We start from the raw sequence: 22,936 nt of genomic DNA on the forward strand, positions 1-22,936 counted from the left end.
ATTAATTAATCAGTAGACTGAATGTTCCTGTTTGCATAACTGTCATATATCCACTGAAATCAATTAAATAAATTTTACAGATTATTAAAAGTAATTGAACTCATAAGACAAATATACTTAGGTCAATATTAAAATAATAGAGAGAACGACTCGCATACATTGCTCAAAAGTTAAAACATATTTTATAACACCGGTGGGCATTTTAATCTGGTTCCCTGGTCAATATCATAAGCAACCCTAGGATTGCTAAAAAAAATAATATATAACACAATAAAACTGCTTTTTTAACATGAATAAATTTCCAGATAAGAACAGGTAATTAAGCTACACAACATCCATATGCACAAAAAAAAATAGATCTCTACGATTGTTTTTTAGTTAAACACATCAAGTTGAAATGGATTTTGTTATATATATATCATCGTTAAACAAATTAGTTTTCCTAGTTTCTGTGGGTATTTCATTCTAATTCACATAATTTCTTCATGAAATCTGCAGAGAGAAACATATCATACAACAGCAGTTGCATTAAACAAACTACATGGACTAATTTCCTGTTAAAATTTAATTCCTATGAATAAGAAAACTTAGGTACTGAAATAGCAACTCTGATAAATTGGATAAGCAAGTCAAATGAGATTTATTAAATTTCATAAAAATGATCGTACAAAACAATAAAAGTAATAACATTTAAATAGATGCTGTGGGTGGTAATCTGAAAAAATAACATGTATATAAGTATACATGTGTATTACTACCAGTTAAGTTTTTCTGAATAAATAAATGTATACATGATTGGAATTCTGTTCGTAGTCGATCCTCAACTTAAAAAATTCCAAAAGCATAAAAATAAATCTATTAACGTCATTATACGAGTTATTTATGTCAGTTAAAAATGGTTACTACACTTATAGAGATCGATGGTAAAGTAAAACTTTTCACAAAACTTTACGACAAATGCAATAACTTCTGATTGTTTCTCATTCTGACAACTTTCCTTTCATCTGTGGCAAAATCCCTTCAGCACCTACGTATTTTCATATCACAACTCTTACGCTATGACAGAGATTGACGTACCTATGCGGACTTTTTTACAGCGCCAAACGTCTTACAATACGGCTTCTAGAAAAGGGTTACAAGTTTGAAGATATCCCTACAGAGGTTTTATGGTCGTCATCATGAACTCGTGGATCGTTACAATGTATCCATCTGCACCATGAAAAACGATTTGTTCATCGTGTGATAGTTTTCCTTTCCTCTTTCGTCTACCACGGACTTAATATTTTATGCGCGATTCGGCGGTTGTTTCTAGAACAACAGAAGACGCTTACCCTACCTGTGCACCTGGTCCATGCTCCCAGTTTTAAGTGGAGTTGCTCATTTGCTTTTTGTTTCTTTGTACATGTTATTTTGGTTATTTAATGTTCTTTGTTGTGTTTCCCCTGTCTTTATCCTTGGGTTACATTTTTAATATCCGCTTGAATCATGGCCCCTTTGATTACTCTTTCAAACCGATGGTGTACGCGAGGTTTCAGTTTTGGAGACACATCTTCTTGTGTTCCTTTTTTTTCAACTACATAAACATGTAGTTAAAATGGTCAAAAGCGATTTAATCATTTTTTAAATCCATCTACATTATTAATTCATAGAAAAAAAGTATCACTCCGGGGATAATTGGATTCAAATCACGACACAAATTCTAGACTTAAGTTGAGGAAAATGTATAATTTGCTGTCAGAATTGAAGTGAATACAAGAAATATATATATTTTTTTCTAAAAAATATCCAATTTGCACGAGAATAAATAAAGGTATCGTATATTTTCGTTTGTTCGATTTTTTTTTTCATTTCTCTTTTTTTCTTGCCATAATGTTATTCCACATGCTATGCTAAACACTATTGTACGTAGAAGTTCTTATAATAAAATGAAGTCTTAAACATGTAATATCTGTATCAAGTTCTATATTCAAAGCAACACAATACTTTCTTGAAAGCATATGATGATATCAGTGCCTAAATATTTTAAAGAGTAAACAACTGGAAAGATCACTGAGTCTACTTAGATATAAAGTTTTATGGGCACGTTTTACGGTTATAAATGTTTCGCAAATAAGAATTCCAAATACAACTACAAAAAACATTAAACTAATTAGAGTGTAAAGTAATCATTTAACTATTTTACAAACATCTAGCACACAAAATTTTGCCCTACATGTTGGACAAGGTGAACGTCCACTCATCCATGACTCGGGTGTTTGTTGGTTCTGTCTACTAGCAAACCATTTGCCCATACACTCTAAACACCACATTGGTCTACAGAAACATTGTATACACTCTCCAGCTTCTGGGTCATCACAAAGTTTGACTAATTTAACGTCCGATTCTTTTTGCATACACCCAATACAATTGTCACAATCCTTAAATAAACATATTCATAAAGGTTATAGCTAAAATAAAAAAATCACCTGTCGTTTAATGCAATGTGAAAAGGGAACTAAAAGTAGATATGGAAAGATATGATCTACAGTTTAAGCTGTGCATTTCATGACAGAGAGGTGTGATGTGCAATGTCAGGTAAAACATGAAAGAAATATAAACAGACAATAAAATGTTAATGTAGCTATTCACACTTGTTGTCAGTATGAAGCTCCAGTGGGTCAGAGGCGGATCCAGACACTGATTTGAAAAGGAGGGGTGCCAGGCAAGGTTTTTCAGAAACAAGTGGCTCCCAGGAGCCTGAATCGCTCACCTGGTTAATCTTTCCCTTTCAAGGGCAATAAATTTAACAAGTAGTTGTCCAACAATTTTGACTCAAGAAGACTTTGGTGGGTCATATCATAAGGATCATTTCCCTACTAGTAATTGTAAGTTCCTATCTATCTATGATAGTTTTCAGGAAGTTGGCTGAAGACAGTAAAAAACGTCACTCCCCTTTCAAGGCCAAAAAGTCTTACAAGGAGTCGTCTGACAACTGGAGACTTTTGCAGACCTATAATATGGATCATTCCAGCAATAAAAAGAACTTGGCTAGACCTTACATTTTTTGAGACATATGCGAATGACTGACCCCTATGTTCTATTTTTAGTAACAACGGCTGTTTTTCGACGGATCAAATATCCCCTCAACAGTTCTATGCAGGATACCCCAAGCAACATTCATACCACGTTTGGTTCCAATTGGTCAAGTAGTGTCAGAGGAGATTTTCGAAAGAAATAACATATTAAAAATAGCAAAAAAACAAAAAAAAAGTCGAAAAAGGGCAATAACTCCAACATGGCTTAACAGATTAAAATGAAAATTTGACTACAGATAGATCATGCTGAACACTTGTTTTCCGACCGATCAAAAATCCACACAAAAGTTCTGTGCAATATGTAAACCCCCTGCACCTTCCTCAAGGATCCACCACTGAGGTGCAGCTTGGTACGACCATATACAAGAAAATGTGAACATACCAACAAATATGACCACATCTAAGGTAATTTGGATTGTAGAATTAATATCAGATCTCGTGAATCAAAGATTTGAAGTGCGTTTAACACACTAGCCTATTGTTTTCAGAGTTTGTATGTTTTAGACGTTGTTTCCTTATACTACTCCTGAGTTTCTAATAATATTCAAATCGAATATTGTTAATTTCATAATTTTAGATACAAATATACCAGAAAGTATTCACCAGCCCAGTAGTCTTGATTTATCTGACCGAAATTTTCAGTTATAAAATTCAAAAGCGCTGGAAATACTAAGCATCATCGGTACTAGATTTGCCTTTTTTTCGATATTTTGTTTTAGAGTACTTCTTGTATACGATTTATTCTTGGATTTAGATATCTACCAGGGGCGAGTCCAGACACTTTGAAAAGAAGGGGTGCCAACTGGGGTTCCTCAGAAAAAGGGAGTGCTAGGACATTATTTGCCGATTTTTGTCAATATTACACAAGTATATAACAAATTTTCCCATAAAAAGCAGGGTTGCCGACCCCCTGCACCCTCCCAACTGTCTACTTCATATATATTTTATTTTCTAATCCAGCTAATGAGCGATTACTCCTTCAATAACATCGGAATGTTCTATATGAGTGTGACTGTGTTTTTGTATTTAAGACTCACCATATTTCCTGGTAAACGAAAAACTTGGTTGATATCAACTTGTTCACGGAATGTTTCTAAAAACTGGTCACTTAAGGATTGTCTGATTACTATGTTCCTTGCATTTCTTATTGGAGTTTGTAATTTGTCCTTTAAATCTCTATATTCTAATGAATTTAATCTAAAAGAAAAACATATGCATTCAATAAATAAATTGTTCAAAAGGACCAGCTTTTAATATCCAAAATAAAGATTATATTCTACTAGAGTGTCTTCAAATAAGTTTAATATCTGTTTTAATACAAGTACATGTAACTCTTGTAGGACAAAGTCACATGCTCGTCTGAACTCTTAACCAATGAAACGTCTTAAATCGGACAGCAACACACATGACTGACATTTCAAAAGAAAGGGATGAGAAAATTTGACGCCACTGTATACTATTTTTCCAGAAATGGCAGCGCTCTTTAGATGTAACAGGTACTTATATTTGTTGCAGATAAAAAATTGGGTTATCTTCTTACTCGATATGGTACGGAAGCCCGTTAGTACCATGTGAAGCTCTTATTTATCTTGTTATAACAACTTAACTAACTTGTTATATCAACTTACAACCTTGTTATATCAACTTATTAACTTGTTATATCAACTTACTAACTTGTTATATCAACTTAGCAACTTGTTATATCAACTTAGTACATGTATATAAACGATTTAAACGGCCACATTCCAAAACAATTGCATTAAAAATGGACCGAGAAAGGATATGCCGCTTTTATTTTGACCTTGGATTTAGATATTCTGAAATATTACAGTTTTTAGCACATCATCATCATATTACTATAAGTATGACAACATTGAAGAGAATATTCAGAAAAGAGGGCTTATTCAGACGCAAATTTCGAAATGATATTCTCGAAGTAGCTGAATTTATCCAAGAACAACTAGATGGTGGTAGTCAACTAGGATATCGCGCAATGCATTTAACATGTATTCACAATGGAATATGTGTCTCAAGGGAGGCTGTGAGTATTTTAATGCAAATTTTGGACAAAATGTTTAATTTATATTATGAACAGAGTTCGCAACACCATCTGACTTCTGTGAATATGTATTTTGTTTGTCCTGGGGCCAACAACAAGATAACAGACAGCGCATAAGGTCTAGGTTGAGGGCTGCTTGGTGTCTTCCGTAGAGGATTTTAAATTGTTGCTGGTTTGTGAAAATTGTGTTACGTAAACTTATTCCATATCTCATTGACATGAGAAAGACGCAGCCTTAAAAGCTCGCGAAGATCTATCAAACGTATCTTAGACTAGAGACTCATAGGAGCCTAAATCGCTCACCTGGTACTCATATGATACTCAGCCACCATAAAGGGTTGTATAACAATATTGAAAATTTTAGTTGAGTTCAAAGTTCTGAACCTTTAAGCAAGCAAAAGCTTTGCTGTACCTGCAATGGCACTTTTGTAGAGCTTATTGAATTGACCATTTCAGCAAGCAACAGCTTCTCTCTATCCGCAATAGTTTTCATTCTAGTGGGCAAAAATATGATTTTTCGCCTTTAAAGGGCCATAACCCCTTAAAGGGTTAATCTGATACTTTTGATCCGATGGACATTTTTGTAGAGCCAATTGATCTGAACATTCAAGCAGGCAACCGCTTCTCTCTATCTGCAATAGTTGTCATTCTATATGGCAAAAACACCGATTTGGTCTTTAGAGGGCCATAACCCCTAAAAGGGGACATCTCACAACTTTGACCTTAGAACATTTTTGTAGAGCTCATTAAACTGAACATTTAAGCAAGCAACAGCTCCTCTCTATCTGCAATGATTTTCATTCTATCGGGCAAAAACATGAAAACAAATGCTATTTTTTGCCTTAAAAGGGCCAAAACCCCTATAAGGGGTCTTCTGACAACAACAACCCAAGGTTCTTGCAGTGCTCTTCAAGCTGAAGATGATAGGTTGCAAAGATTTTAATTATCTGCTACATTTCTTGCAATATAAGCATAAAATTGCAGTGTGATCCCCTATTCTATTTTTAGAAACAGCAAAAGCCATGTTTTTTTGCTGCATCAAATATTGAAACACAAGTTTTGTGGTGAATATTCAGAGGACCAATCATACAAAGTTTCATTTAATTCTGTTCAGCAGTTTCTGAGAATTTTATTTAGAAATTCAGCAAAAATCAACTGAAAAATCAATTAAAGGGAAATACCTCTTAAACGTTTCATCTGACAATTTAGCCCTGAAATCATTATAGCAGATTTTGATGAGCTAATCGCTTTTGTAATGCTGACTTTTTCTCTAGCTCATACGGTTTTCAAGATTTAAGGCAAAAGCAGCAAAAATTGTCAAATTTGAAAATTAGGGGCAATAATGCCAATAAAGGGTCATAGTACCAAGAAGGTTGGCTGCTTCAGATTTCCTCTATTTCTCTTATAATTTTGGAAATATAAGCAAAAAACTGTAGTCTGAACCCCTGTTCTTTTTTTTAGCCATGGTGACCATGTTTTTTGACAGATCAAAAATTAAAACACAACTTGTGTGCAGGACACCCTACGGATCAATCATACTAAGATTCATTCATTTCTGCTAGCTAGTTTCAGAGGAAAATATTTTTTGGAAAATTGTTAACAGATGAAAGTCGCTGACAACCAAAGATGACAATGAATGCCACATAATAAGAGCTCACCAGATACACCTTCTTGACGCTACAATCAGGACACTTCACCCACCTATATTTGTTGGACTGTTAATTTTTTGCACTAAATGTCCAATACAACCACATACCCGTAACTTCACCCACCTATGTTTGTCAGACTGTTAATTTTTTGTACTAAATGTCCAATACAACCACATAGCCAATGACAACTGTCCGGCGTCAGATCCCTCAATCTCATTAGATTTCAGATTTCACACAATACGTATGTTATGCTGTGGGAGTAAGGTCCCTGGTAAAAATATATGACTTGTCATTTTTTAATCAGGATATAAAATACTTAAAACTCTGTTGAAATGAACTTTGTTCTTCAAAGCAAGTTTACATGATTACAAAAAACACTTCGAAAGGCAGCTTTACAATGAAGTGCATACCTCACTGAAAACAATTCTACAATTAATTTTCTTATTGAAGACAAAGTTACCATGACTAATGTATCCCTGATTTCTTAACAACTGCAGTTAAACTAAATTAAAATCTACAGCAATCTTTATTTAAATTTCTACTACTAGTAGAACTTTCAACTTAATCACAATTAACTTTGCCTCCCCATATTTTTTCCAACAAATTCAGTTTTACCAACTTGAAATTTACTTTCTACTTCTACCTCATGTTTCTTATCAAAGGCAGTTCAACTAAATCAAAATTTAAAGCAGTTCAACATGAATTAAAATACAATTAACACTGTTCCTCAGTTTTCATATCAATCAAAGACATTTTAACTAAATAATCAAGCTGTTCTACTAAATTTAAACAAATTTTTGACCCTATATACCTTAAGGTTTCTGATCAAAGGCGGTTCAACATAATAAAACAATGAAGTATTCTCAGTGTAAAATCGAAAGTGTTAATAAATTGTTTTATAGTACGATCTAATCATTTTAAGTGAAAAGTTAGTAAGTTGAAATAACAAATAATTTAGCAAAGTTGGTAATATAACAAGTAAACTAAGTTGATATACCAAGTAAACTAAGTTGTTGGAACAAGTTAGTAAGTTGATATAACAAGTTAGCTAAGTTGATATAACAAGTTAGCTAAGTTGATATAACACGTTAGTTAAGTTGTTATAACAAGATAAAAAAAAAAGAGCTTCACATGGTACTAACGGGCTTCCGAAATATAGAAATATCGCTTCACTCGTGAAAAAAGACTTGAACTCGTAAAAGATGACCGATCTTTAATCTTCAAGTCCTCATGTAAGTACCTATTATAATAATCTTAATCTGTTCACGTCATCAACGTCAGATATGAACGTAGTTTGTGACGTTACACCCCAAGATCGATTTTCACACTTTCCAATTCAATAAAAATAAACTTGACATGACATCCCATGTACTATGACTGGGAAGTTATTTCATTTCCATGTTCATAAAATCTTTATAAATTTCTTAGCCCGCTTCAATATTACCGGGTCTTCCACGAGGAAATTGTCTCGTATAACCTGTCAATATGACAAATCAAATTGCAGAAATACCTTCAGTGGTATATTTCACCGAAGTAGAATATAAAGTTGTACAGGGAGAACTACCTCGTAAACTGTAAATATCCATAAAAATCCAAAACAATCAATTGTGCTAAAACCTGAATTCAGACACACGAGGCAATCCCATTAATATTACATAAACAGCACGAAAGTTAAGTATAGAGTTAGGCGCAAAAGAATTTCTCTCATTATAAGCCGTGATTAAAAATGCACGTGACTTTTTAACCACCGGGCGGTGATTAAATTTCTTTGAGAGTTTTGAATTTTCAATTATAAAAGGCTATTGTTCACCATCGAAAACGAATCTCTGCGTAATACCCTTCTACAGGTCACATGTACCATGAACCACCTCCATAAATTGAAATTATAACTTAAGTTCTTATGGATGCCATGGAGGACTACGCACGAAAATGGACAACACGAGAACAAGAAGACATTGATTCTCTGTCAGAGTGAGTAAAGGCCGTGAGGTCTTTAATTTTTAAACGAATGAACGTTTTAAGTAGGTCAATGAGTGCCAATGCGACATCAGTTTTCAAAGATCCCGATGTAGCATAAACATTGTCTACTATATATGACAAATATGTTGTCGTACCAGCAGACAAAGCCTAAAACAACATTGTTTTTGTCTGCAAAACGTTTTACATCCAATATTTATTATCAGAGGTAGACGTATAAAATAAAAGCAGCGATAAGACCTATATTGCTACCACACACTCCAAAGAAGAGATTGTGGAAAACCATAAATCTGTGCTATCCTCTTTTGGTCTCTCTACCTTGAAGGACGATATTGTGATTTACCGTCTATGTTCTGGATTCCTAAACTCCACAAGAATCCAAACAAACAACGTTACATAGCTGGATCTGCAAATTGTACCACCAAACCTCTTTCAAAACGTTTAACTTCTCTACTCACAGCTGTCAAAGAGGGTCTGCAGTCCTACCACAAGACTTGTTAATCCCGTAGTAGTATTAATTCAATATGGATCCTGAAAAATTCGAAAGATCTTTTGGAGACAATCAGTTCAAGACTATTATCAGAATATAATAGCATTAAAACCTATGATTTTTCAACACTATATAATTCTATTCCGTATACTCAGTTACTCGACTTAAAAACATTTTACATCGTTTTTTTTCCAAAAAAGATGATACACCTAGTTACAAATATATAGTTATTGGTAGAGATTCCTCATACTTTGTAAGAAATAATTCCAAATCATCTTCTAAATATACAGGAAACGTTTACAAAATGCTTGAATTTTTAATCGACATCATAGTTGTCCAGTGTGGTGGACGCGTTTTTCAAAAAAACGGTCGGCATTCCAAAGGAAACAAATTGTGCTCCTCTACTTGCTGACCAATTTCTTTACTCTTATGAGGCTGAATTTATAACTGATCTGATCCGAAAGAAGGTATATCGTTTAGCTAGATCCTTAAATCTCAGTTTCCGCTATACAGATGAAGTATTTATATTTGCACAATCCTAATTCTGGGGATTTAATGCATCGCATCTACCCAAAAGAATTTGAGATAAAGGATACTACAGATACTGTGAAGTCAGCCTCATATCTTGACCTACACTTAGAAATCGATGGTAAAGGAAAACTATCGAACAAACTTTACAACAAACGTGATGACTTTTCATTCAGAATTGTCAACTTTCCTTTCATCTCTAGCAACATTCCTTCAGCACCTGCGTATGGAGTACTCAAATCACAACTCATCCGTTATGCCAGAGCTTGCCGAAATTACGCAGACTTTTTGTATCACGCTAGAATTCTAACAAATAGGCTTCTGGAACAGGGTTATGTTGCTACAAGATTGGAGTCATCACTACAGAAGTTTAATGGTCGTCATCATGAACTCGTAAATCGTTACGGTGTATCCATCTGCGCTATGAAAACTGATTTGTTCAACGTGATATAGTTTTCCTTTCCTCTTTTGTCTACCCCGTACTTGACTTTTTATAAGCAACTCGGCTGGTGTTTCTAGAAAAGCAGAGGACGCTTACCCTACCGGTGCACCTGGTCCACTCCCAGTTTTTAGTGGAGTCCTAGTTGCTCGTTTGCTTTGTTACTTTGTATGTATGATATTAGTTACTTTATGTTCTTTGTTGTGTATGTCTGTTTCACATGTCTGGTCTTTGTCCCTGGATTTACCTTTCCGAGTTTTCTACAGATTTCATGGGAGAAACTGATTCTTCTACAATACTCTCGGGGATTACAAGATTTCTCCACTCTCGGTAGAAGCAGAAGCTCTTTGCTTGAAATCTAAAATTCAACCATCGAGAGTGGAGAAATATTGTAATCCCCTCGAGACCAAAGGAGAATCTATATATTTTAATCATATTTTCAAAAAGATCTTGAGTAAGTTCAAACAGGCATTTGCCTATATAATCTGAAGGCAAAAGAAATACCACTGAGTGTTATGCATAGCTGACTTTTCATTGGTTTATTTAAACTAGCAAATTAAAAGTACATTTCGTAAGGTAAGTGGTTTGGATTTGCATCTTTAAGCAACTTATGGCAGAATATATAAGATACTCTACATGTACGTTCAAATATAGTCGAAGCAATGCGATCTTATTTACAATAAATAATTTGTACTGTTATTGCATCATGTTTATATGATAAATAAAAACAGACAAGATGAAATACTGCTAAATTTTGATATTTCAGTGTAAAGAAATTAAATTAAATCGTTCTCAAAATAACCAAAGGAACGTAGAACGTCTGAACCTTTCATACAATATACACTGAAACCAGTCTAAACCGAACCCCTCCATGACATACAATTTGTTCGATTTAGACAGGGCTTGGATTATTTCGGTTCAAAACACATTTTAACTAATATTTGAGGACTTCAAGAATTGTCTGGTTTAGACAGGTCTTGGCTTTATTCAGGGTTCATTTTAGACAGGTTTCATATTACAATTCAAAATGTTATAATGAAATTAACTTCTTACCTGATATGAAATGGTTGAACCTTTTTATTGATGCTGACAATGGCTATGTTAAGGTACTGCACAGCTTGCATACTTTCGTATGACAGGGAATGTTCTTCTGATTTAGACAGGGTCAAATGTATATCATTTTGATGAGCCACGTGCACAAAGTAAGTCGATGTCTTCATAACCCATGAATCTGTCACAATGATTCTTCGGCCATGAGGTCCAGAAGTGAATTTGTCAAATCTACGAAATTCTACATTTATTGACGAAGCTACAGCTCTCCACCCTCCTCCCTCATTGGTTAAATAACTTAGCTGTTTAGCAATTGGATGGTTAGACCACGCGTTAGTTGACCAATAGTACACGACCGCTATTGCTGTTACAATTAAAAGCAAACTGGCTGTCAAATATACTTGCCAGTACCAAGTAAAATACGGGAACCAGTATAAGTGTTTAACAGGCGAGATAAACCTCAAACCAATGAAATAACCTGAAATAACAAATAACAACAGCTGGCTGTAATTGGCTTAACAATTTTCAAATGCATATATCTGTATTTGTCGAAAAGTACAATGAAAGTATACTCAAAATCCTGTCATCGAAATTAAGTTCCTCTGATTTATCATATTTTTACACATTCGAAACTATTAGACGCCTTCATCAAAATACATAAAATTATTTGCGAAATAAACTGTAAAATAACTATTTTCAAGTGAATTTTACATGTTTCATATTATAATTAACTTTCATATCTGTGTCAGTGACCAAAGAAAAAATGCTGAAAAATTTCTGTTACAGACACAATTTCACACATAACACCTACAGATTTATGTACAAACACACACTTTAGCCGGTATTATGATATTTAACTGCGGTTAATAACTGAGTATGGAGAAAAAAAACGGCGATTTTTTTAAGCATATCTTGCAACATACAAAGTCACAGTGTTTTCTAATAAGTTTCGACATTATTTAAATGAATTCGACCTTTAACACACATGACATTGGTGATTATGCAATTAATGGAAGCTGATGTATTTGAAAGTTCAACTTGTTTTGTTTGTTTGTTTTTTTTTTATTTGTTAACATGGCCTGCCTTTATTCTTCATCACAGGTACTCAATGTCAAAACAACTTCAAATCCCTTTCTTGGTCGGAGTTCTCATTTGAGTAATAGGTCATCCTTTAATAAAAAAATCTATGTTTGATGTTTCTTTGCCGACTGACCAAATTTTCAAGATTTTTCCAAATTTTTACTAAATATATCTATTTTGCCTTATCATTAAGTTTTTATTTTACGACTTGTCTTTGATACAGATGAAAAAAAGCCCCAAGTTATAATTGCCACAATTTTAATTTGCCAATGCAGAAAGGCATTTATATTTATGTTTCTATAATATTTTCAAAGAACTTCGATTAATAAAATGCCATTTAGTATTCATTAAAGTACATTACAGCATGTAATATAGCTAACTTCAGTAAATGGAGTTTGTCTTTCGTTGATGAAATAACTATCAGCTATAATGATTTTTTTCTATCTGGTTGTTACAATTGTAACTCGACAATGACAAAGGAACTGGAAGTAAAATTGTGATAGAAAGATAAAATTTCCATTTGCACTGTCCAGTTACAGAAGCTACCTAAAATATTTCACCGGGTGATAGTCATTCAATTGAAAGAAAATGTAGTCTTTTTCCGAAGTTTACCATTTTACTCGCTGTAAAATGAAAAATTGGATAGATAATCGTAATTAGGCTTTGGGCATGATAGGGTACATGACTCTTGACGTTCAACCGTGTATTCTTCTTTAATAAATTATTTATTGTTGTTGTAATACCTCTGAAAGTCAATAAAACTTAGGGTAGAAAACTGCAACCAGAAGTGCTACATGTAAGTGTTGGTATATCCCTATTGTAATCAAAATTGCTGAATATTCAGAAACTTAATTTGATGGGTTATATTTCCTACAGCACTGAGTTAACTTTTATGTTGATCGTTCCTAGGGGAACTAAAGAAACCTTGGGGTCAAAGGGTTTTAATGCATTAAAAATCAAAGTGATGTAAAGAATTCCAATTATTCAAAACTCAAAATTGAAAAAAAATTAATAAATTATGTAAAAGATTAAATCACTTCTTTGTACGTTTCTGATGCATCTGAGACTCTTTTTTGTTATGCAAACAAGAGCCGTGCTCTAGGTCCCCCGCCTCGCAACAAAGGTAAAATTTCATGGAATATTGCAAAATGCAAAATTACATTTTGTTAAGTCCGTTTGACCTTGGCCTTTAACCTATTGATTTCAAAATCAATAGGTGTCTTCCATACCCCATAGGCCTTCAACTATTCAAGTTTGGTGAAATTCTATGAAAGCGTTCAAAAGTTACGCCCCGGAAACCAATTTTAGACGGATGGACGGACGGACGGACGGAAAGCCCAACTCTACACTCCCCCACTTTCGCGTAAGGCGGGGAATAATAAAAAATAGCTATCATTAGATGTGGCAGATTTATTACAGATGTAGTATCGTGGAAACTTATTCCTTTGATTTAACCAAATAATCAAGTTTGTGACAATGACAAAGTATAAAAAGGTCAAGGATGTTAAAGATTTTTGAAGGTCGACCGTGACCATGACCTTTGACTTATGAAAATGAAAATCAATAGATTACAAGACCTGTATCGGGAATAAATAATTCATATGTTTCAAGTAAAGTAAAAAGGGAAAACATGTGCCTCGTAAGAGGTGTTAGTCCAAGGAGATGAAGGATGTATAGCATAATACAATCACATTATTATGGTTGTATAAAAAATCTACCCACAAAACTCTAAAATAAGAAAAAAGAACTAATCTAAATTTTTAAACTCACATAGATATACACAGAAAACCAAACATTAAGTCAATATCTCAAACCATTTTCAATGAACATGTAATTCTGGACTAAAAAAAATAATCCAAGAAATATTACACCGCCAAAATGTTATTCGATTTATCAAAAATCCTTATTCAATAAGGGATTCATTAAAGTCTTGATGTCAAAAATGCAAAATATTTATAAATGTAAATATTCAAAACTATCTCCAAAAAAAGTATGAACAAATGAATGATGCGACCATGACAGATAACTTGTCAACAGACAGGATCTAAAATTAAAGTTTTGCTGGGTAAGATTAGAAGAAGCATGTATGTGCCCTGTTGTTTAATAATGTTAAACCTAAGCCTAAAACTCAAACTTTTTTCTCACAACCTTACAAACAACTGTTCAAACTAAAGGGTTGCATCCTTTTAGAGTCAGAAAAACTTTTGCCAAGTATGAATTACAGAAATTTCTGACATTGGCAGAGGAATTTTGAATTTTCTCACTAATAAGATAGTGGACTTATTTTTGTAAATTCAAAAAAGACTCCAAAAGACTACATACATTGTACATGTTCATGTAATTAATTTTGACTACAACTGTGTCTGTCTAAGGAATTAAATTTAGATTAAAAGCATAGAAGGATAAAAGAGGAAGGGAGTTGCTCCATCCAACCCCAATGCCTAAACCTTTTTGGCTGATTACATAGAATTTCATTGAAAATCACTAGAGTAGGTCCTTTCCTCTGAGGCCAATCAGTGCCCCATCCTTTGGTAATTTTCTGGATCTACCACTGATTAATCGTTTGGCTCAATGGAACAATTTCAACTGGAATATCATCTTCAGATAAGGATTGGTCCAGATGTACAATTTTTCTCTTTAATGACATCCCAAAAGCAAAAAAGTCCTTCACATGACCAATAGGACATATTTTGGTCAGGCGGAACTCTTGAAATCAAAGATATGTTATTGTCATATTCAATTTACCCATAGCCTCTCAAGCTTTCATTTGGAACAGAATGAAGTCAGTCCATGTTACTTTGATGCTTACAAGAGATTGATGTAAAATGCTGAATGCAAACGTTCCAATGATTTGTAGAGTTGTGTCCTTTATCCTAGTTTTACCTCCTTACGTGACCAAACTAGGGAGTAAGTATAAACTAAAGTAAAGGAAAAATATGTCAGTTTAAGGTTATTGGATGAAACAATGGGGTAGAAAGGTAGGTAAAATCATTTTATATAAGACACTTATGGGAAGATTTCTTGATATTAATAGTGCTCAACTATGATAGTTCAGCAGTATTTCATAAAAAAAAACCAATAAAATGCGCTAGGGTAAGCAGAATAAAATAGGGTAGACAGGGTAACCTCAAAAAGACTTTATTTTGGCCTTAAGAACCTGAATCACTTACTGGGAGAATTTGAAATATCATTTGCCGGCATTGGAATAAAATGTTTATCATTTAAAAAGGTCTTTATATAGATGATCTACATGTACATAATGCCTGCCACCAGCTAAGCCACCTGAATCATACAAAAGTGGAACGTTCGAAGACATTGAGGTCTGTTCAACTTTATCAAGTTCAACCTGTAGTTCCATTGAAGTTGAACTCTGAAAATTGGCAAATCATCTTGATTAATAAAGCAGCATTACAATTTTAATGTGTAAATTTACAATTTCTCATAAGTTTAGTAACCATTGGCTTAGTATGGGCTGAGCTACCCGAGCCTCTCACAAAAAAAAGTGAACAGTTTGTTTTATTACAGGACTTCAATTTTAAAAATTAACACATAAAAATAGCAAAAAAAAATCATCCAAAAAGGGCAATAACTCAAGAATTTCAAGAAAATTTCGTTATGGATACATTTGATCTTGCTAAATACTTTCATTTCATCAGAACTTGTCTTTTAAACTAAATGAGTTTAGAGATATTAGCAAAAACTGCTACAAATTGAACCTGTAGTTTCAGAAGAGAAGATTTGAGAAAAATTTTAACGAGGACAACCAACAACAACAATGATGACCAACATCAAGTATAGGCAAGTAGTGGTTGATGCAGCCAAAATTCTTTTGGCAAGATTAAAAATAACAATACTGATAAATTGTTAGTGAGCACTACCACAATACCCCACAAGACTAAATTTGCATTTCAGAATATACTTTCTATATACCAAAAAGTGAAAAAGTGGCCACCTTTGGGTAATTTCAGTGAAAACCAATCCTATCCAAGCTTTCATTGCATCTCATCATTTACTGAAGTTTGAAGGAAATCTATCTAAAACTAATGGAGGCACAATGCTGATGACAAGCCTAAATCATTAATTTTTTAAGTACGCCCCTCCCAAAAAAGTGACCTCCCCTTGACCAATTTCTGTGAAAATATTTTCATGATTACTAACCATGCATTCACTAAAGTTCAAAGAAAATAGGAAAAAAGTAGATGTGCTATCCAAGCAACAACAGGCTATGACAAACACACAGACAGACGGACGAACAGGTAAAGTACATGCATGGGGTAAAAATATAATATTGCATGTGATTTAAATGCTGCTCTGTTTAAGGTCAATGATCAAGAATGTTGTTTATAAAATACCAATACTATTTACAATCTTCTTTTTCTGATAATAATGCAGTCCAAGAGTTATGCAAAGATTAGGTTGTTTGATTTTGTGTTGATTGTCATTTGTTTATTTTTTTAAATTAAATTATATAAAAAACAATTTCTAATTAGTTTTTTTTTTTAACTGTTACGTAATAGAGATACAATGAAATGCCGTTGATCCGTAAAAAAGAAATCACGAGCCAGAAGGGTTAATACTGATAACATACACTTAGCTTTAAAGTTCAGGTTCTAATAGAATATTGTAGGCTAAAAACCACTAATTCCACTTCCCATAGGCTTCTATGCTAATTTCACAATATTCAATGGCTTCTCTGGACTTTACCTTAACTTTAACCTGCAGAGGACTATATATCAGCATGATTCTACATATGTCAGCTCACAATCCTCAGAATGGCATGTGGGGTTAGCAGACTTGCAGTGCAGTACTGGTCACCGGAAGTGAAGGGTCTATAAATAGCATGGGAAATCCCAGTGTTTTCACAAGATAGGGGTATATTTAAAAATCATTATGGAGATTAGGCTTCACATCACAAGAAGCAAAATGCACCTATAAAATGTACAGAAATGTTTTTCCTTTCAGAAACTGTTTAAATTTTTTAAAAAAGATGAGAACTTTTTTCACAGCACTATGAGGAACAGGGGTAATTTCTGCGTAGGACTATTTTTGCGTACGTTCCAAATGCTCATTGGTTGAATTGGTGGTCTGTAACCTAAACAGTCACTTTTTGTCTTAGAAAAAATAAATAACTATACAGGTATCTTTCTACACACATACTGAATGCATTTGCAAAGTTTCAGTGAAATGTGACAAGCACTTTTTTAAATATTTGATTTTTAAATATAGGGTAACCAAGTTGCGCGAGCAAAAAAGTGACAATATTCTACCATACTTAAATGCATTAAATATTTGCAAAGAACTTTTTCTGACTTTTCAAATAAAAGAAATCAATCACAACTTGTTTTTTAACAGTATTAATAAAGAGATAGATTTAAAAGTAATCATTTTCTGAGAAATTGGTCTATTTTTAAAAATTTATTTCTGACATGCCTCCCCCTTTTTCTTGATCACATGTCAAAAATCCTAAATCTTTACATTTTCACAAAAGGTGATATATTTGGCTTTAAATTTGTAAATACAGTGTTTTCACATTAAAACATGACCAGTAAAGGGCACCTAAAGCAAAAAAAGTACTCAATAATGGATTTTCCATGTTGCCATAGGGGAATGCTTATATGGCCTTAACCGCAGTAATGAAAGTGAGTTTTTCCTCATTTCTAACCTAATTTTTGCTCAAATCTACACAAAACTTGATTTCAATTGCTTATTACCACCATATTTAGGTAAATATAGCCCTCAAAGTTTAATATTTGATATTTTTACTAAATTTTCTACACTTTTTACAAGATAGGACATAAAAATCAGCCAAAAAGACCAATTTCCCATAATTTGGACCTATAACTTAAAAAAATGCATATTTTGAAGGATTTTTGTAGTGTATTCCTCTCATGGCAAAGTTAACAAGATCTTCAAGTAGTTTAAAGCTATTTCAAGAAACTTTTCATTTTGCCATGGCTTCAGCTTAAGGCTAAAAACCACTAATTCCACTTCCCATAGGCTTCTATGCTAATTTCACAATATTCAATGGCTTCTCTGGACTTTACCTTAACTTTAACCTGCAGAGGACTATATATCAGCATGATTCTACATATGTCAGCTCACAATCCTCAGAATGGCATGTGGGGTTAGCAGACTTGCAGTGCAGTACTGGTCACCGGAAGTGAAGGGTCTATAAATAGCATGGGAAATCCCAGTGTTTTCACAAGATAGGGGTATATTTAAAAATCATTATGGAGATTAGGCTTCACATCACAAGAAGCAAAATGCACCTATAAAATGTACAGAAATGTTTTTCCTTTCAGAAACTGTTTAAATTTTTTAAAAAAGATGAGAACTTTTTTCACAGCACTATGAGGAACAGGGGTAATTTCTGCGTAGGACTATTTTTGCGTACGTTCCAAATGCTCATTGGTTGAATTGGTGGTCTGTAACCTGTATATCGCATTGGAAGAACAAAACCTTAGAATTATGGCTTCATTAATTATTTACTTTTAATTAAGGTAGTACACATAATAGAAGTTTGGCAAAAGGAAGCGTAAAAAAAATTAGGGTTACCTATAAAATTAACTTTCTAATCCAAGTCCAGAAGCTACCCATTATTTTCACAGGAAAAAGAGAGTAATTATGTTCTAATTTTAAAGAGTTTTTTTTCTTATGAGAAAATTACAGTCTGAGTGCCACAAAACCTAAAATACCTAAGTCTGAGAATATTTTTAACTTCAAGGTAACTTTGAAAAGTCTTTAAGATTGATGACATCACAAAAAGTTAAGAATTTTATCACACTTTAAAACAATTTTTTGAAGTTTTGTGCCTTAACCCTTATAATCTCTTTTCTTTTATCTAAAAGGAAAATTACACTGTGGACTTCTCTAATGGAATAAATTTAGTTTACTAAACTACCATTACTTCAAATGCAAACTCATGTTTTAAGTTATGCCCTTGTGAATCAACCTTTAGAAATCAAGAAGTTTTATATATGTGCTAAATTTTGACCTTAGCCTCCACCACTATTTAAAGTGCCACGAAAAAAAATCTGACAAGCAAAATAAAGAACTGGCATATTCTGAAGTGCAAAAATGAAATGTCTTTCATATTTTATTAAATTGAAAAAATAGGACTTCGATCACATGGACACTTCCCAAAGGGGGCGGTCCTGGTGACATAATGAATATTTACTATATATTTATAATTATAAGGGAAGCCAATTCATCCAATAATTTCAAATGTTGCATAAATCTACTTTAGAATGTATACTCATATTTAATGAAGTTATAGTAGAAATCCTGCATTGTTTGATTTGATACTCCAGCAAAATCACAAAGGGTACCCCTTTCTAGAAAAGGGCACAGGTCTTTGGGACCAAGATTTTTTTTTTTTTTTTTATCTGAAAAAATGACATTAAATCATTTTGTTTCCAGATTTGAGCACAGGCACTTTTGAGTTATTATGTGTGTTCTCAACATGTCCGCTTCCTATTTAAAGCTGTTTATACTTTGCCCAGTTTTCATCTATACTGGGCATAGTATTAACAGCATTGAATAGCAAGCGGACAAGTCGAGGTGGCCAATTTTCTAATGAATGTTTGCTATCATAGGCCTATACGATGGACTAGTACAATTCTTAAGTGTAAAAAATGCAATTACATGTATTAACATTTTTATGTTTAACTTTGTTGAAAACACAAGTGTTAGTGTCCTTATAGATCTCTTTAATGCATTTTGAAGAAAAAAAACATGAATTTGATATACAACAGGCCTTTTGGCCAAAAATGTATTATGCATAAAAAATGAGTTGTGACAGGAAAAAAAGTAAAACAATTCTTTTCTCAGAAAAATTACAGTAAACATAACTGTGACAATGTAGACCCAAACTATTGGTTTTCATTGCAGAACTATTTACTTAGGCCATTTTCCATGTGTGGCAGAGGTAAATTATCCAAAAACTGCTTATTCAAATCATTTTCAGCCTAACATCTCCTTACATGGTAATGAAATGTGTTTGACTTCCTATAGTAGTAATAAGAATTTACCCCCAAAAGCATTTTTGAAGATTTTGAAATTTAGATGTCTAAACTGAACATATTGGAATATCTGAGAATGCAAATGTGAGTTTTTTTTTTATTTCCATTCTAAATATTTTTTATATTAAATAACTTATAATATTATTCAAGTTAGAGAATAATTGAGAATAAATTTTGCTGAAAAGACCATCTTTTTCACATAAACATATGGTCAAGTAAATATGATCCCTACTGTGATTAGTTTTCAGCCAAAAAAATATATATATCTGTTTCCAGCTAACCTACCTACCCTAGTTTTTTGTGCCTTACCAAAAACATTTAATAGCCATTTTGACTCAAGCACTGTTTAAGTGTACATTGTTTTCTCATTAACTTGATGTGAAATGTTTTTGAAAAATTAAATATATTCTCTACCTTCCTACCCAATTTTTTTGTGGTAGCAGGAAACAAGACTATTATCTTTTTTGGTCAAATTAAAAAAAAAGTCTAAATTATTTCCTAATTTAAGTGCTTGAAAATTTTCTTCTTTGATTTGCAGTTAAAGATTGAACAAAAAATATTAAATTTTAATTAGTTTTTTGAATTTAAAAGACTTTTACTTGAATTTACTTTACAGACTAGCAAATAACAAAGACAAAAATAGGACAAATCTAATGGGACATTAATGATACACTCCTTGAGACGTTCACGTTTCCTATTTTAGCATTCGTGCATCATTTATCGTGCGTTTACATATCATTTTGCGTTCGTTTAAACACACGCTGGGAGCATTCATTTATTTTTGTACTTTGATTATTTCCTTGATTTAGCTGCTATTTTTATATTTTTTGCTATTATTTATATAATTTCATTAATTTTATTTTCTATTTTTTCTGTCTTCATTATATGTCAATATTATTATTTTTCGTCGTTCTGGTTCTGAAAAACTTAGTTCCTTTGAATATCCTTCTATGTTTTATCACACTAAATAGTAATACAAAGTTTGAAAAAGATCCATCAATATCCTCTGAAGTTATCATCTGGAAACCATCAGGGGACAGACAGACAAGCAGACGGATGGATGGATGGACACGCAGCTATTCTCAAAGTATAACACAATTCCACACCATTTTGTGTGGTGGGGTACAAAGAGTCACTGAAGGTAACTATTATTATCATTAATATTGTAAACACTATACTTGGGGTTTTAGGGTGGAATAAGTGGTTCTTTTAAGTGACTGTACTGATACTGCTACATCTACCAAGGACTAATATACACTCCCTGTCTCTATAAGTAGTCCTATAGATAGATTCTCATATATATCTTTGAGAAAACAGTAAAACAAATCATAGAATTATTCAAAACCTATATAAAAACAACAACACATTTTTGAATTAGGAATAGTTTTTTTCAATTTAAAAAATGAAAAAAAAAAAAAATTGTAAAACCAACCCTTTTTATTACTAAAGGGGTTAGTAATTCCAGCATGGCCAAGGGGTAAGGTTAGTTGGATAAGAGAAGGTAAGGAGAAGTAACTAACCCCTTTAGTCATGAAGAAATGACTAATCCCCTACATGTACGTTGCGGTTAGTTTTCCATTTTTTTTTTATTTTAAATTATTCTAAATTCAAATAATATTTTGTTGTGTTGTTATTTGAGAGCTTATGTTTGTCTTGCTGACTTTAAATAAAGCTTATCATATCTTATCTTAAACATTGTAACTAAATTTTTCTATATAGGCTATTTCAATCAGGCATTAAAGAACAAAAGGGTGCACTGACAGACCAAAGAGGGGACATACTTATCACACTTATGTGATTTTCTCTCATCAGAACCGTTTTTTTTTTCTCCACAAAAATGGGAGGGATCACCCAGCACATAGGGCCTATATCTACCTTTGAAAATAGTTTAACCAGTGGACACACTGAATCTAGAATTTTCTATCATCTAAGATTATATGATTACGTGTACACTAATACAGGGCTGGGTAGAAATAAGAAAATGTGTTCAACAGGACAAGTGAGCAACTTTTGTCAAAATTGAATTAAATCAATAGAAAAGTTCCTTCTAGCTTATAACTTAAAGGTTAATCGTGCTTCATATTTTTACATTCATAAAAGCATAACATTCAGCTGGTTTCATGAAGTTTGCATGCATGTCTATACTGTATATTTGAGTAACACTAACAGAGTTCGGTATGAGTTGATACTGATTTTTTTCGACAGACAGTGGACTTTCCACAATATAGCTTATCCTCTTGTTATAAATTACTTATTTTCAATATACCAACCTAATGGAAAACAAGAATGAACCAACACAGTAGCCGCTGTCCGTCTTAGATGATAATAAATAAATCCCATTTCTTCACTACCGAGGAAACTCGACAACACATTTTGTACTGTCAGGCCTGCTGCAACAAATTCTGTTGGTGGCGCAATCATTAACAAACAAAAAAATATATAACCAAAAGTATAAATAACAAAAAGTGTAGCTTCTTCGTTTGTCGTCATCTTCTTTCAATTTCTATTTTCACTTTGTTTGAGTTATTTATTTTTAGTTCGGTCGAACCTAAAACCTGAATTGAATTTC

At 33.0% G+C, this 22,936-nt stretch overlaps 1 protein-coding gene across 2 annotated transcripts; it reads right to left on the reverse strand.

Annotated features, from left to right (window-relative positions):
- Window positions 1-263: 263 nt before the first annotated feature.
- LOC148621047 (E3 ubiquitin-protein ligase TM129-like) lies at window positions 264-22,897 on the reverse strand. Of its 2 annotated transcripts, XM_088575059.1 has the most exons (5): window positions 22,638-22,897; window positions 11,270-11,744; window positions 4,112-4,271; window positions 2,213-2,417; window positions 264-492 (listed from the first exon to the last, which is right to left on the reverse strand). In XM_088575059.1, the coding sequence occupies exons 1-5, from the start codon at window positions 22,855-22,857 to the stop codon at window positions 461-463; spliced, it is 1,092 nt and encodes a 363-aa protein (XP_088431185.1). In that variant the 5' UTR covers window positions 22,858-22,897; the 3' UTR covers window positions 264-460. The 2 variants fall into 2 exon arrangements, with proteins under 2 accessions (XP_088431185.1, XP_088431184.1); XM_088575058.1 differs by lacking the exon at window positions 264-492 and having other exon boundaries at window positions 622-2,417; window positions 22,638-22,896.
- Window positions 22,898-22,936: the final 39 nt, after the last annotated feature.

Source organism: Perna viridis, chromosome 3 (genome assembly GCF_037379345.1).
Source record: "Perna viridis isolate PV_CMFRI_1.1 ecotype Kerala chromosome 3, ASM3737934v1, whole genome shotgun sequence".
NCBI classification, from domain to species: Eukaryota; Metazoa; Mollusca; class Bivalvia; order Mytilida; family Mytilidae; genus Perna; species Perna viridis.